This window comes from Miscanthus floridulus, chromosome 19 (assembly GCF_019320115.1).
Source record: "Miscanthus floridulus cultivar M001 chromosome 19, ASM1932011v1, whole genome shotgun sequence".
Lineage (NCBI taxonomy): Eukaryota > Viridiplantae > Streptophyta > Magnoliopsida > Poales > Poaceae > Miscanthus > Miscanthus floridulus.
The window spans coordinates 32,056,292-32,071,878 of NC_089598.1; the positions used below are offsets into that span (position 1 = coordinate 32,056,292).

At 43.2% G+C, this 15,587-nt stretch overlaps 2 protein-coding genes, 1 long non-coding RNA gene and 1 pseudogene across 5 annotated transcripts; 2 read left to right on the plus strand and 2 right to left on the minus strand.

Annotated features, from left to right (window-relative positions):
• Positions 1-361: 361 nt before the first annotated feature.
• On the plus strand, positions 362-4,471 carry LOC136527630 (polyadenylate-binding protein 2-like). The gene is made up of 6 exons (XM_066520421.1): positions 362-532; positions 619-718; positions 1,591-1,661; positions 3,597-3,788; positions 3,925-4,040; positions 4,143-4,471. Exons 1-6 carry the CDS (start codon positions 443-445, stop codon positions 4,183-4,185), a joined length of 612 nt encoding a protein of 203 aa, XP_066376518.1. The 5' UTR covers positions 362-442; the 3' UTR covers positions 4,186-4,471.
• Positions 4,472-4,594: 123 nt separating this feature from the next.
• Positions 4,595-6,173, minus strand: LOC136527632 (ADP-ribosylation factor-like; annotated as a pseudogene).
• Positions 6,174-7,025: 852 nt separating this feature from the next.
• LOC136529762 (pentatricopeptide repeat-containing protein At3g20730-like) lies at positions 7,026-10,651 on the minus strand. Of its 2 annotated transcripts, none has more exons than XM_066522834.1 (3): positions 9,824-10,651; positions 8,261-9,562; positions 7,026-7,594 (listed from the first exon to the last, which is right to left on the minus strand). In XM_066522834.1, the coding sequence occupies exons 1-2, from the start codon at positions 10,452-10,454 to the stop codon at positions 8,508-8,510; spliced, it is 1,686 nt and encodes a 561-aa protein (XP_066378931.1). In that variant the 5' UTR covers positions 10,455-10,651; the 3' UTR covers positions 7,026-7,594; positions 8,261-8,507. The 2 variants fall into 2 exon arrangements, with proteins under 2 accessions (XP_066378931.1, XP_066378930.1); XM_066522833.1 differs by having other exon boundaries at positions 7,026-7,686.
• A 1,836-nt stretch (positions 10,652-12,487) lies between these two features.
• Positions 12,488-15,576, plus strand: LOC136529877 (uncharacterized). 2 transcript variants are annotated; one of them, XR_010777455.1, is made up of 5 exons: positions 12,488-12,621; positions 12,718-13,073; positions 14,264-14,363; positions 15,007-15,130; positions 15,200-15,576. It is a non-coding gene; the product is annotated as an uncharacterized lncRNA (long non-coding RNA). The 2 variants fall into 2 exon arrangements; XR_010777454.1 differs by having other exon boundaries at positions 15,007-15,576.
• Positions 15,577-15,587: the final 11 nt, after the last annotated feature.

Here is a 15,587-nt window from a genome sequence, read left to right on the forward strand (position 1 = left end):
GGACGAAAGTCCTTCGTATTTTTTAGGTGGTATATATATAAGTAGATATGTACTGCTAGTACTAGTATGTCAGTGTTGTATAAACAAGACACACGACTACACGAGTCATGCAGACTCTACAGAGGAAAAATGAGTATATCAGGAGTCCTTCGCAATTGCGGCTGCTTGCTACAGGCGTACAGCCAATATTTACGGGCCTCAAAACGAGCCCAAACAGATCGAGAAACGGACTGAAGAACGTGATGGGCGAAGAAAGCCCAACTACACCCCAGCACCATCCCATCCTGGCCCGACACGCTACCTCCGCCTACATATATAAATAAACCCGCCAGGCCCACTCCATTCTCCTTTCCCTAATCGGCTATCCCGACCGAAACCGGATTCGCGGACCGCATCTGGTCACCCCTAGCAGCCGAGGCTAAGCACGCGGCGCCCTGCGGCCATGGAGGACGAGGAGCACGAGGTGTACGGCCAGGAGATCCCCGTCGACGGCGAGGACGTCGACATGGCCGCCGGCGACGACGCCACCAAGGTACCGCTCGGCACCCCTTCACCTCCCGCCGCAGCTTGTTGGTCGCCCAAACCCTAGCGGCGGTACTGACCCCGTGGCGTGCGCAGCTGCAGGAGCTCGACGAGATGAAGCGCCGGCTCAAGGAGATGGAGGAGGAGGCCGCCGCGCTCCGCGAGATGCAGGCCAAGGTCGCCAAGGAGATGCAAGGTTCGGAATCCCCTCTCTCCCGTGCGCGCAGCTTTTCCGTGTTAGTTTTTGGAGATCTGTATCTCAAGTAGGGTCGTTGCGCAAAACATTTGCGCTGGCTTGCAGCTACTTAGCGGTAGTTGGGAATTCGAGTTGGATCTTGAAGCTATATGATGTGCTGTGGTCACTGTTTCTGTTGATGTGTCGACACTACAATTGTTCGTGAGTTCATCTATAGTAGGGTGGTTGGGAAATTTGTTTTAATTAACTTGCATCTTTTATCAATATAGTTGAGTGTTTGCTGATTGCAATAGAAGCCATTTGGTTGTTCTTTAGATTGGACTAGTTGCTTACGATGATTTGTTGCTGTGTTGAACTGTGGATGTAAGTGCAGCACCTGATTTTGATTCGCAATCGGACAGGTAATGCTATTACAGCTTGGGGTAGTAGTTTGTTTTGGTAGATTTGGTGTGGGATGGGTGATTATGGCCTACATCTCTCTTTCCTATCCTCTGTTTCCGTCATGTTCAACCACACCCAGTGTGAGCCCACTAAAGTTTAATTTGTGATCGGTATCCCCTCTTTGCTTATTGGGCCTTTTATTCTGTTGAATTGAATAACTTAACCTTTGTGTTTTAGCTGAACTTTTTAGCTTGTCCATACATGTAGGAGCATGTTTGGAAGAGTAAAATGGGCACTTGGTCGATTTTTTTTAGGATTGTAGGCAATCCTATAGGTTTGGATCCCAATCCCCCCCCCCCCCCCCCCCCCCCCCCCCTATCCAAACGGGCGGCAAGCTTTTAGCCTTGGTTTGATTGCATGCTGTAATATAACTATGTAATCATTCATTTGTTATTTCTCTAACACAACCAATCATTGATCTTTTTCTGTAGGTGTAGATCCCAATGCAACCACATCTGAAAACAAAGAGGAGATGGATTCTCGGTCGGTATTCGTTGGAAATGTAAGTTTTATCTCCTCTTTAAAAGGGGACTTATGTATACTTCAATGGATATATGATATTATTTGGTGGGGGGTGGCGGGGGGTTAATATAATATTGATTGTCATTTTCCATTAGATAGTATGTTTATTTGGCCATGCTCCACTAGAAATCCAATTTCTATGTGGATTGTATTAGTTTGCAGTTCATTAGTAAAAGTTCCATTCCATTTCATTGAACTAGTGCACATATGGTCGTATTCTTATCATATGTTTTTCTCCTTTGTGTTGATTGAACAATGCCAATGGTCGCAGGTTAGTCTGCTGTCATCAAGCCTTTCTATCAAAGTTTTGGCATCTGGTTCAGTCTCAGCACAAGTTCTAGTGTTAGCTTAGTGGGGGAAAGGAAAAAAAATCCAAGAAAGAAGTTCTTGAAAAAAGAAAGGAAAAATAGAAAAAACGATTTGAAAAAAAGTAAAAAAAGTATAGAAAAATGAAAAAAAGAGAGAAATGATGTCATAGGCTAGGAATTATCCCCCAGGGTAGCCAGCAAAGAATGCGTCAGGCACATTCGTGGTACTGATGTGGAATGATATCATTAGCCATGGCATGTAAGTTTGTCCTCATTTCTGCTGAGTGTATTGAGATTGTTATATGTTTCTGTAGATGTCCCCCCTGTTATCTTACTCTTGACATCTATTGCAATTTATTTATTTCATTAATCCTCTTTCATACTGAAGCAATTTTTATTTGGGACCTTACTGTCCAGTAATCACTAACCATCCATTAGTTAGCCTTGTGTGATCTTCCAATATTCTCTTGTCCCTAGTTCCCTACAATCCCTAAAGTATCCATTTTATTTCTTGGCATGTTTACTGCATGGCCAAGTATAAAGTATAGACATAGTAGATTGTTAAATCATATCAATAACCTGCCTCAGTGTGTTACGATAGACGATTCCGTCATTGCAGGCACGGCAAATACTTTCCTTGATGTGTGGTTAATAATTTGATCAATTGGATTCTAGGAAATTTTACCCTAACTAATATTGACACTCCTTATCATGCCATAAAAATGTCATGTATTGGAGAAGATAGATATCCGTATTGATAGATATATACTAGAGTCTAGTGCTAGTAATGGACTATGTTGCTTTTTAGTCATTGTATATTATGTTTATGGTGTATATTGACAATGTAACTGGTCTTTGCTTTGGTTGTAATTTAGCTCGTTTTATGAATGCACAACCTATATGTTTATCATGTTCTGGACCCATCAACTTTCAGCTGGTGTAAGTAAATACATATTTCATTTTTGAGGGCAACGCATTACACATGTTTCTGACATGTTGCATTAATTCATTTAGTTCAACTATATTCTGGAAGATGCAAAGTAGATGTGTACTTTAGTGAAAATTGTTGAACATTAACTTTTGATGCCCTTAAATTGGACTGGTAATTTTGATACGAACTTGCTTTGTTCAGTGGCCAGTGGTAATGTGGATTCATTAATTTGTTAACTTTGTAACCACCTTTGAGCATCACTAAAGCAATTTGAGGGACTGCTGATTATCCTAGTTGGAACATACTTTGTGTCACTAAAAGACCTGATTGAGCAGCTTTAGAACTGTAGCATATATACAGACATAGGAAGTTAATAAAGCATGTGTTTTATAATCAAACTGATGCATCTTTACAAATTCGAGTTAGCTCTGGACTCTGGTTCAGCTAATCTCTCGTATAATATTTGGAGCAGCTGACTCCAATACTATTTTCGTCCATGTGAACAGAGACAGCTTACTAATGCACTGACTAATTAGTTGTTTCAAATGAATTATGTATTGCCTGCAAAAATTTAGGTTCGAAGTTTTATCGTATATATGTCTTTTTGTCAGCTGTTTGGTTATTGAAATATGTAACATTACAAGTCCGCTTATCTTCGGTGTAATTGCAACTGCAGGTTGACTATGCATGCACTCCAGAAGAAGTGCAGCAGCACTTCAATTCTTGTGGAACTGTTAACAGAGTGACAATCCTGACTGACAAGTTTGGACAACCAAAAGGTTTTGCTTATGTGGAATTTGTTGAAGTTGAAGCTGTTCAGGAAGCTATTAAGTTGAACGAATCAGAATTGCATGGTCGCCAACTCAAGGTGTGAATCGTGGTATTTTTTGCTTTTACTAAGAACATCAACATCCGATGGGTGCTTTATACCCATTTTGCACCCATCCCTGTACTCATCGGGCAGTCGGTGGCATGTTGACATTACTACCTTGTTTTCTCATCAGGTGGCACCAAAGAGGACTAACGTTCCTGGGATGAAGCAACCCCGCGGTCGAGGTTTCAATCCCTACCATGCCCACCCCTACATGAGGCCATATGGTTATAGTCCTCATGGCTATGGGTGAGTTGTTTACTTGTTTGCTCAGCTATGCCGGCATTTGACTCTTAAATAAAGAAGAGCATAATGTTGATCATTTCCTTTCGTTTGTTTTTGTTGATGCAGGAGATTCCCTAGATTCCGTCGCCCGCGAAGACCTTATTTTTGAAGCTCGGGTTCCTATATGGTTTGCAGAACATGGGCGATAATTGGTTAAGATTCTGGAGGAGGCTGGACCTTATTCCTGTGTTTCTATTATTTCACACAGCTTATTCGGGATGTTCTCAGACGTGTTGTTTCCATATCGAGGATGCTTAAGATTTGTACTGTATTGTTTCAGTTACAGTTATGCAAAACGATTATGATTGAGTCACACGGGAGGTACTGTTGTGATGCTGCCACTTTGTTGCTTGAATAGATTTGAAGCCTGGAATATGATTGTATAAGCTGATGCATTCTTTCTTCACTTTCATATCACATTTAAATATTTTCATTCATCGTGTTGTGGTTGTTGGACATCTGGTTTCAGTGTTATGTAGAGAAATCTCAACCTCGCGTCATTGAGCATTTGAGGCACTCACCTGCAGTTTTTTTTTTCGTTCCTTTCTGAAAGCACATATATTTAAGCCAAACGAACAGATTCAATTCGACAAAATGGCCTGCCTATTCGCAGGAAATGGTGATACGCCTGGAAAAGAAATGGCCTAGAACTAGAAGCGGACGGAGGTTCCCCATGTGCGCGTCCTTGAGGGTGGCCGCCAGCCAACCGAGCCCCTCGTGCAGCCCCTCGCCGGTGAGCGCGCAGGCCCCCACGGCACGCAACGCCCTATTCTTGAGGTCGTACAGGCCCAGGCGCTGTCCCACTTCGGAGGGGCTCATCGCGCCTTTCTGCGAAGAAAAAGGAACACCGAACACAGATGAGAGGCGTTCTCTGCCTCGGTTTGCTTGATGATGCTCGGATGAGTCACTAATTACCATGTCCTGCTTGTTGGCGAGCACGAGAAGAACGCTGCTGAGCATGAGCGGGTCCTTGACGATGGCCTGGAACTCCTCCCTGGCAACCCCAATCCGGTCCCTGTCCGTCGAATCAACAACGTATATCTGCGACACATACAAAAGCAGGTACCAACTGTTCAGCATGACGCATCCACGAGAATGGCTGTATAGAACACAGGAGATGTGGATACTGAAAATACCAAGGCGTCCGAGTTGCTCAAGTACTGCCTCCAGAGCGGCCGCAGCTTGTCCTGCCCTCCAACGTCCCACACCGTGAAGGCCACATTCTTGTACTCGACTTTCTCCACGTTGAAACCTGCAGAGAGAACGAAGTAAAACATTCGCAAGTAAGTCACCAAATACCTCGAGTCCTCAATGCCACCTTGACCAGTTGACCCGTGCACAACGCACATCATACATGATACTAGTACTCGGATTATTGTAGCTTGATGAGATGTATACCGATTGTCGGCACCGTCGACAGAACTTCGCCGACGTGCAACCGGTACAGGATCGTCGTTTTGCCCGCGGCGTCCAGCCCCAGCATCACAACCTACGATAGCAAGGCAAGAGCAACTGAGAGGCTGGAGAAGGAAGAAACCAGAGCCATAGAGATTAGAGAGAGCTCGATCGTGTAGCGCTGTCTGTAGCAATGGCAATATGGCATGATGCCATTGTTGGTACCTTCACTTCTTTCTGGCAGGAGTTGTCGAAGAAGAGCTTCATCAGAGACTGACCCATGCTTTCGCCAGCGCTATTTTGCCTCGCACGCACCGAATGCCTTTTTCCTCCCAGTTTAGCAGTTTCTGTGAGCGAAATCCACGGCTCTGCGCCGGTTGCCGTTCTTCTTCTCGATGCTGCGCTCAATCTTTATTGCTACACAGGAGGTTTGTGTATTTATATGACCGGTGGACGTGGAGCGCCGTGAGTGAGGATGGTGGTTGTTAAGTGTCAACTTGTCATGCGGACCATGACGCCTCCTGTTTTTGTATTGTACGCATATCGCACGGTAACACGACGTCGGCGTTTGACTTTTCTCTTTTTAAAGTACGTCGGTGTTTCACTTGAGCCAACGAAGATTCTGCAATTGGGATGGCATGGGGAGCACGAAAGCCACGTTGCACTTCACCGACGGTGGCCTGAAACTCGCATTTGAGTCCACAAAGCGTAAGCACATTTGATAATTGGTACGGATGAAAGAAATGATAGACACTGGTTATTGACACTACACAACAAAGTCGTTGTAGTATAGTCGTGAGTATTCCCGCCTGTCAATCGGGTGATCCGGGTTGGATCCCTGGCAACGGAGATTTTTTTCTTTTTTCTTTTCGGCTTTTTAACCTTTTCTTTACTCATTGGCAGCCCTTGATCATAAAACCAACAAAGATGCAGCAGAATCACTTGAACCTTTACGCGCCAAGGTCCATTCTGAGTGAAAAAACAGCCAGTATTGGCGATCTTGGTACCTTTACAGCTTCTGTCGACCTGAACCAACTAATGCTACTGTCGACCTCAACCAAAATCAACTGATTCCCGCCGGTTTCCCAAACAATTTTTAACCTCTCCTGCTTTGGGGGAAAAAACGAGAGTAATTCCCCCTTGCTTTGAGGGAAAAAAATAGATTAATTCCTACGACTGCTAGTTCTTTTTTTTTTTAAATTCTTTGACTGCTAGTTCTTACCAGGATAAGAGCAGCCCCTTTCCACCGGACCTTGGAATCAGCTGGGGAATATCAGCACCGAACAGTACTGCAGGTACAGGGGCACCGTTCACCCACCTTATACTGACACGATCAACCATGCCAATGCCCTCACAGACTTCCCATTTCAGACGATGATCATGGCGAGCAATTAGAACAGAAACAATACAGTCCCAGCATTGCGCAATTAGTTCATCAACATACTAAGATCCGACACCACTGAACCAGTTCATGGCAGTCAGGTTACTTCCTGCTTATTTGTAACTCTGTAAGTATCTCATAAGAAAGATGAGCCCTAGACCATAGGAGGTTTCCAAATTACCATGTCATACTCGCACCTTGTAGGTGTGGCGGTGTATGATTTTCTTACCCCTCAAGCCTCAATTAATCGAGTACAAGCTGGTAGTATTAGAACTCACGCACAACTGCACAAGCTCACACGGCACACGCGCATTTTTACCTGAGCCAACCAAAATCTGCACTTGGGATGACAGACAATGGGAGCACGCAAGGCACATTGCACTTGACCGACGGTGCCGGCAGCTGAAGAGCTCGCTCGTCTTGAAATCGTGCGAGATTCGCTCGACTCCATAATTAGCAAGAATGTGTAAATGCTTTTGAAAATTAACATATATAGATATGCCTTCAAACTATGAAATAAAGTTAGAAAAAGAACTGAACAGCCAAGTCGTTGTAGTATAGGGGTGAGTATTCCCGCATGTCACGCGGGCGACCCGGGTTCGATGCCCCACAACGGCGCTTTTTTTTTTCTTTTTTTTAACCTTTTGTTTACTCATTGGACAGGCCCATCTGAATTCACCATTCGCGTGATCACATCCAGTTCTTCTGCCTAAACCAGGACAGCCCAACAAGGTTCTCCGGTCTGTTGCATAAGGAAACGAAGAACAAACTATGTGACAATTGAAAGTCCCGTTCTTCTGCCTAATCAGAACAAACCCAACAAGGTTCTCCGGTCTGTTGCATAAGGAAAAGAAAGAACAGACTATTTTAACTAATGACAATCCAAAGTTCAAAACACAGCTAGTATTCAAACGTTTCTTTAGAAGCGAACCAGACGCCACAAGCCAGTTTTACAGTCATTTTTTTATAAAAAGAGTATACATCATGGATGGCTCTTGGTCACAGAAATACTAGTTCTGTGTATGTTTCTTACTATGTTCTTTCCTAGAGGTGACAAAATATATGCAGATAACTTAGTGAACTAAGAAAATAACACATGAATGCATAATCATGGTCAGTCAAACTATGACGAAAGACAAAATGAGAGACATATGACAGATTTCAAAATTTAAAGATGCAAATTATAAAACTAAAATAAACTCTCTCTATTCCAAATTCTAAGTCATTCTGGCAGGTTTTGCTCTGAATCTAGATATATATAGCTTTTACTATGTATCTAGAAAAACAAAAACGGCTCATAATTTGAAATGGAGGTGCAATGTATGGATTCAAAAGGAACCTAAACCTCAAAGAAAGCATAATAAACAAACTACAAAACAATTTACTATGAAACAAATGATACACTTACCATAGACGAATATGGTGTCTGCTGAAAAGTTGTAAGCTCCTTACTTTTTAATTGAAATGGCTAAGCCTTCACAAGGTCAGAGTTTCAACAGCTGTCATGTATGTTGGATGTAAAGTCCATCTGGGGTCTTGGAACATAGTCAAAAGAAGATCAGAGTTTCAGATTCATCTTGATCATTTTTAAAGGCAAATAGCCATCCCCTTTCACTTTCTGAAGATGAAAATATCTCTATCGACCATAACCTAATTTATATGACACTGAAACCAACTTCTTTTCCTTTGGATGTCTTCGCCAATAATTTTCTTGTTCTCTGAGCATCCTCCCATAAACATGATTCTGCATACATGTTTGCAAGCACAGCATAGTTTACAGAACTCTCAGGATCTATACTGAAAAGATTCTTAGCCGCAGTTTCTCCAAGAGGCATGTTGCCATGTACCTTGCAAGCTCCAAGCATTGCACCATACATTGATGACTTGCACTCAGTATTCGTCTTTTGAAGAAGCATCCATGCATCATCTAACTGACCACCACGAGCAAGAAGGTCAATAGCAGAGCTGTAATGCTTGGCTCTTGGATCAATACCATACTTGCTCATCATAGAAGTGAAATATTCCATCCCTTTGTTCATCATACCAGAATGGCTGCATGCTGATAGAAGAGAAAGGAATGTCACATCATTTGGCTTCACACCATCCTCCTCCATCCTAGCAAAAAGGGTCACAGCATCTTCTCCAAAGCCATGTTGTGCACAGGCAGTAATAAGTGAAGTCCACGAAATCACATTTCGGCTGGGCATTTCATAAAAAGCGCGTCTGGAATCCAAATATTCTCCTGACTTTGCATACATGTCAACAAGAGCATTGTCCAATGCCAAATCACCCATTGGTTGCTTCTTGTGCATATAAGCATGAATTTGTGTCCCGAATTTTATTGATGCTACATTAGCACAAACACCAAGCAAGGAACTTAACAGAATACCATCAATTCTTAAACCCTTTCGATGAATCTTACAGAAGAGCTTCATTGCATCATCACTGTAGTTCCTATCCATGGAGTACCCACTGATCAATGCCGTAGATGACACAAGGTCTGGTTCACACATGGAATCATATATCTCCTTCGCACTGCTTAAGCTCCGACATTTTGCATAAGAATCAATAAGTGATGCAGTAGCGACCTTTTCGTCCCAATAACCAAGCTTGATGATGCAAGTGTGAATTAGCTCCACATTGAAAAGCACACTGATTGCTCCACATGCCTTCAGAGCACTTCCAAATGTGAAATGGTCAGGTAGCATCCCTGTTAAGTTATTGATGTGAGAGATTGGCAACCCAAAGAAAAAAGAGCATTGAATAGATGTAAAAAATCACAGATGTTTCTGTTTTGGTACAAGGATAACTGTCTATTTAGATGAATTTAGTTGTACTAATTTCATGTATACCCATTTCTTTTCTTTCTTTGCTAGATATAATTTGATGTAATGATGTGCTAAGGTACAAGAGTAGATACGGACTGAGTTGCACACAGACAGCAAAGGGACAAAAGAATTCATGATCATACCATCTCTCAGCATCGAAGCAAACAATCCAAGCGCATCACTACAATGCTCCCGCTCCACAAACCCCCTCATCAGGGCATTCCAGGACACCAAGTCTTTCCTCTCCATCTCCGCAAACAGTCGCATCGCGTCCCCCACTGACCCGCACCTCAGGTGCATGTCCATGAGCGCGCTCTGCACAAACATGTCGCCCGCGTGCCTCCCTTTGGCCGCGCACGCGTGCACCTGCTCCCCGCTCCTCGCGCAGCGGGCGCCCGCGCACGCCCTCGCCGCGCTCCCGAACGTGAACTGGTTCGGCCTGGCGCCGGACCGGAGCATGAGCGCGAACAGCTCCAGCGCTTCCTGGGGCCGGCTGTTTTTGGCGTACCCGGAGACCATGGCCGTCCAGGACACGACGCTCCGGTGCGGCATCCCGTCGAACACCGCGCGTGCGGCCGCGGCGTCGCCGAAGTGGGAGTAGAACATGACGAGCTTGGTGCTCAGGTGGAGGTCCGGAGGTGATGAGGCGGAAGACGTGATGATGGCCCGGTGGTGCACGGACTTGCCTTGCCGGAACGCGTTAGCGCCGATGCAGCTCTGGAGCAGGGAGGAGTAGAGCGCGGCGGCGGATTTCGGGGCATTGACAACGCCCATTGTTGGCGCGTGCTGTTTAATGGCAACAGGGTCTATCGCATCCTGCCTGCCGCGGAAGGTAGCGGGAGAAGGTTGCCGCAGTCGATGAGTCGACGTAGACAACGACGCCGGTGGGCGGGTTGCTTTGTCTAGCTGAGTCTTGACGAGAAGCCAGGCGAGGGGGGAATTGTAAGGATCCGTTGAAACGCATTGGGACTGTGGTGCGGCGGCACGGGGTGCGGTAGCGCAGCGCTGCGGGCTGCGGCCTCCGGCTCGCGGCATAAAAACACGGGCGGTAGACCAGTAGTTCATACTCTTTTTTTTTTGATGAAAGACAGAAAAATTTATTAGCAGCATGAAGCTGCAAGAGGAATAAAAGGTTCCCAGGTTACAGACTGCAGTGCCTTCCTAGTGGGGCAACTGGAAACATGATCATTGTTTGAGCACCTGATGTGTACATGATTGTTATCAGCAAGTTGATCTGAATGCTTGAGTAGCCAGTGAGTGAGCTGTTGCATCGAGTCTTCTGTTTATCTTTGCCACCTTCCAATTCATGGTAGAAGATGTGTTCAGAAATTTCTGCGTGAGTGGTTTGATGTCCCAATGGGGTGGGTCTGAGTGATCTGATCCATTGAAGAAGTGTACCATCTGTTGATTGTCAGTAAGGAAGAAGACATCTTGGATCTGCATCGTCGGTAAAATGGTTCCTGCAAGAGAAATAGCTGCTGCCTCAGCCATAATGACTGAGTTAGCAGTAGCAATTGCTTTGATGTGAATCATCAGTTTTCTCCTAGGTTCCAGGATGAAAACACCAAGGCCGGCTTTCCTCATGTGCTGATTAGCTTGATCAGGGGCAATTGCTGCGTCGGTGTAGCATCTGGCTCCTTGTAGAAGCGCTGGGAAGTTAACCTGAAAAAGAGGGGGTGTTGGAATATATGCCTGCCCTGGGGGAGGACATTCATTTATCATTTGATCTCCTGTCCTGACTTGCATTCCTGCATAAGATAGATTAGTCCTTGATGTTGGTGTATTGTGATTTTCATGCTGAAGCTCGTTCACCTCAGCATCATCCTCAGATGATGTTAATTTTATATCTGCTGCCACTGCATAGTGTACCTGCAAAACAGACCATTTTCTATTTTGGAAGCGAATGTCATTTCGCGCTTTCCAGATATACCAAAGAGTTGTTAAGATTCTCTGGAACTCCTTATCAGTTGTGTTTGGGTTAATAATTATTGACAGAGTGTCTTGGACTCCATCTTGTTCCTGTGGAAGCATTGAAGTGAGCAGAGGTGGCGATGCTGAGAACCAGATCGCCCTTGCAAAATTGCAATGAAAGAACAAGTGTGAATCGTTTTCAATCATATTGCAACTGTTTGTTAATTTTAGAGGTTAGATTCCCAACTCTTTCACCGGTAGCAGGAGACCTTCTGATGAGTCTCCAGGCAAAAGCCCTGATGCAAGCAGGAAGGGATTTGTGTTTCCATGCTCTTCTTAAATGTAACACCCTAAAATTTTGTACTTTTGAAAATAGAGTTAAATAATGGTTATCGGTTTTTGTGCTCATGAAATATAGGAAAAGTAATATTTTTTTTTTAAAAAAAATAAAATTTATCATAGGAGTAGCAACATGCGGGATTGTGCATTCATGCTGGTTGCATTTGGTGTTTATGAGTGCAAATGGTTTTGAAATATGATAGGGCGATGTTTCTTTCTCTTCGGAAAATTTTCTGACCTTTTCTGGAATTAAATTCCCTTTTCCTTGGGCTTAATATTTTTCCTTGATCTTTGCAACAACCTTTTTGTGAGCTCTAAAAACTTTATTTGGGTTCATTATGTTCAAAAGTGTCTTCGAGAATTTTCCTAGAATTTTTGGAGCCATCGGAGTAATTTTCGTGGGCTAAAAATCAATTCTAGACTTTTCTGAAATTATTTTAATCCCGGAATTAATTAAATCCGAAATTAATAAAATATCTGTTTTTCCACCGACCTCAAAACCCTACACTATATATATGCCGGCGTAGCCCTCGATGTGAGGATTCCAGAAGTACAGCCTGTTTTTCGAGCTGCCGCTCGTAGCCCCGCAGATCGGACGCCGAAGTTCTCCACAGCTAGGTTTCCGGCGAACCTTCGGCGAGCTTTTCCGGCCACCTCGGACGCCTCCAGCGAAAACCGTCACCACCACGAGGTAGATCTCGTCGTTATCTACACCGTCACGCTTTTCGTTTTGCGAATCCATCACCGGTTGACCGCGTTCCCTTTCTTCTTTCTCTCTTCCGATCAGTTTTCCGGCGAACTCCATGGCTGCTCGTTCGGTTCTCGAGCTTCCGGCTGACTCGGCCTTGGCCGCGCCTCCCAGCGTCCCGGCCCCGTTCCCACGCCGCCGCCCCTGGCCGTGGCCCCACGCCGCCCTGTCCCGCGCCCCTGCTCGCGAGCACAGCCAGGCAGCCGCCGCCGCCTACTACGGCCGCCTGGGCGCCATCCCGTGCGGCCCCTGCTCGGCCCTGCGGGCGGGACTGCGCCTCCGCCGGCCGGCCAGCAAGCCCTAGCCGAGGCCCCTCTCTCCCCGCCCAGCGCATGAGCAGCAGCATGCCATCTTCATGGCCAGAACCACGTACGTTCTGTACGTGCCGAACCAAGGTAGAAGACGATTTATTTACGATTTTGCCATCCGCTATTTATTCCCTGCAGTTTAATCGTTTTAAATCCGTTTCAGTTTGTTCCAGTTGCGTTAGTTTCGTGTCGTCGAGATCTACGCAGTAGAGTTATTAATTTTCGTATCACATGTTTATGAATTTATTTTATTAAAATATTAATTGTGTCTATAATTAATTAATCGCTGATTAATTAAAGTCGATTTAGGTTTTTGATTTCTATTCGATTGCACGAGTTTTATCGCAGTGTGTGATACGTGTTAGTAGCGATGTTTAATATGTCTCACGTCTTGAAAATTTATAAGTTAAATATTAATCTGATTAACCTACAACCAATTAGTTTTCTAACTTAAAAGCAATATATATATATATATATATATATATATATATATATATATATATATATATATATATATATATATATATATATATATATATATATATATATATATATGTTACACTTCAGTATTTAATATATGATATTCATATGATTAATTATTAGTATAAATGTATTCCTAAATTATAGTTTGATTAGTTTAAACACACCTTGCATATATTGAACTTGGTAGATGCTCTCACGTGCATTTTACTTTTGCAAAGTTAAAGTTTATTTTGATTAAATAATACAGGCACATCCGCTCCTTAATACATTATTAATTATTCCATTGATAAATCCTAAACTGATGTAATGCTTACATCATTTTAGTTTTCCTTTTAAAAATAATAAATGCAAGGGCTTATACGTGCTATATATGTTTTGAATATATACTCTCACTTGTTATTATATCTTCGTAAGTCAAAATTTAATTTGCATAAAAGATAATCAAAATATTTATAATTTAGATATGATTAATTTATCTTAGTTTTCTAAATCTAATAACTCAAGTATAAAATGACTTAACTCAATTTTAAATATTTCCCCTAAGATATCTTATACATGTTTTATGATCATTAAAATAGATAAAGCATATAGTTTTCTTTCCAACGTAAGTCCTTCGATAGATGTTTCTGTTTTACCGTAGCTTCGATTAGTGTGTCTTTCGCGTGTGTGTGATCGTAGCAATGCGTAGACTAGATTTTGAATCTTTTTCATTGATTGGTGTATTGTTCTAATCTAGTATGTTTGCTATGCATGCTTGTTCGGATGCTTGTGTGGTGTTTTTCGGTCTTGTCTAGTCGGTGAGTTTTGCGTTGGTGATCTATAAGAAGTTGGAGATCAAGAAGAAGAAGAAGAAAACGTTGAAGACTAAAGCTTACCGAAGGATCGGTGTTTAAGGCAAGTATAGCTTGGGTTTTCTTTCTGTAACCATGATCTTGAAACTTGATTAATGAATATGCTATAAACATAAACAAGATGACTTTTTAGCAACGGAAGGACTTGTCTTGTAACTGATCATCCGGGATTTAACGTACAGCTGTGAGGGCTATATAGCTCTGGCTCTAGTTGCTTGGGAGACCTTTTCTAGCAGGCTTAGAGGATACTGCGAGTTGGGTATAGGACAACCTCTGTCCTGTTGTGCCTTGCTATGGAAGCGGCCTTTTATTGGAAGGGGGGTTCCTATATCCGATGACCCTGTGGCCCTTCCCGGTTAGACAAACTTCTGAGTAGCTTTATATGATTTCCGGTGTTTGAACCTTGCAAACCCATACATTTGGAAATCATGACTCACAGTGAAAGTGTACAACCTCTGCAGAGTGTAAAACTATTATAATAGCCGTGCTCACGGATACGAGCGGCCTTGGAACACTTACATTAAGGGATAATGACTTTTACTTGTTAAGATAATCATTTGTGTTTAATGTTTAAGTTATTTATTATTCAATTATACTTGATCATGTGGTTATGGAATACTCTACCTTGTTGCTATATTTGCTGAGTTCGACATGGACTCACCCTTGCAATTTCTCCCACACCTCAGGCTGGATATCAGTTTGCTAGAGTCTGAAGGAGTTAGGCTTGTGATCAACCAGTCAGTTTGGATCCAGTGGAGTGAAGTTTGCACCCGAAGATCAGAGTTGTCTATCCGTTGATTGCTCTCTAAGGTTATCTCTTTTGCTAAGTTCGCTATGTATATTAAGCATTATGAATTGATACTGCCCCTTCATTTGTAGCTATATGTGAGATTTGACTTCCAGGGCTCACCTATGATGTGCATCGGGTTTTGTCCTTAAAACCGGGTGTTACATTAAAATATTGAAAGCCTGAGGGGAGATGCCTCTGGCGCCTTGCTGGTTGACTTGTACCTGCACATTATTATTAAGAAAAGAAAAAGCTTCCTTGGTTGTACATACCCCTCTCTTAGCCGGCATCCATCTCAATTTGTCTTCAGCATCTGAAGGAACCATCGGTGTAGCAGTGATACAACCTGTAGCTTGCTCATCAAAAACCTTGGAGATAAGATCTTTATTCCATGTATGGGCGTGAGGAAGCCAAAGATCAGATATCTTATGGGGTAATTTCTGAACAGTGACTGATAAATTGATGTGATCATGAATGGAA

Excerpts from the sequence above, each read along its gene's own strand:
- LOC136527630 (XM_066520421.1), top strand. The coding sequence starts at position 443 with ATGGAGGACGAGGAGCACGAGGTGTACGGCCAGGAGATCCCCGTCGAC. Across the intron at positions 719-1,590 it reads GGTCGCCAAGGAGATGCAAG|GTGTAGATCCCAATGCAACC; the intron begins GTTCGGAATCCC and ends CTTTTTCTGTAG. Across the intron at positions 3,789-3,924 it reads TGCATGGTCGCCAACTCAAG|GTGGCACCAAAGAGGACTAA; the intron begins GTGTGAATCGTG and ends TTTTCTCATCAG.
- LOC136529762 (XM_066522834.1), bottom strand. The coding sequence starts at position 10,454 with ATGGGCGTTGTCAATGCCCCGAAATCCGCCGCCGCGCTCTACTCCTCC. Across the intron at positions 9,563-9,823 it reads TGCTTCGATGCTGAGAGATG|GGATGCTACCTGACCATTTC; the intron begins GTATGATCATGA and ends ATAACTTAACAG.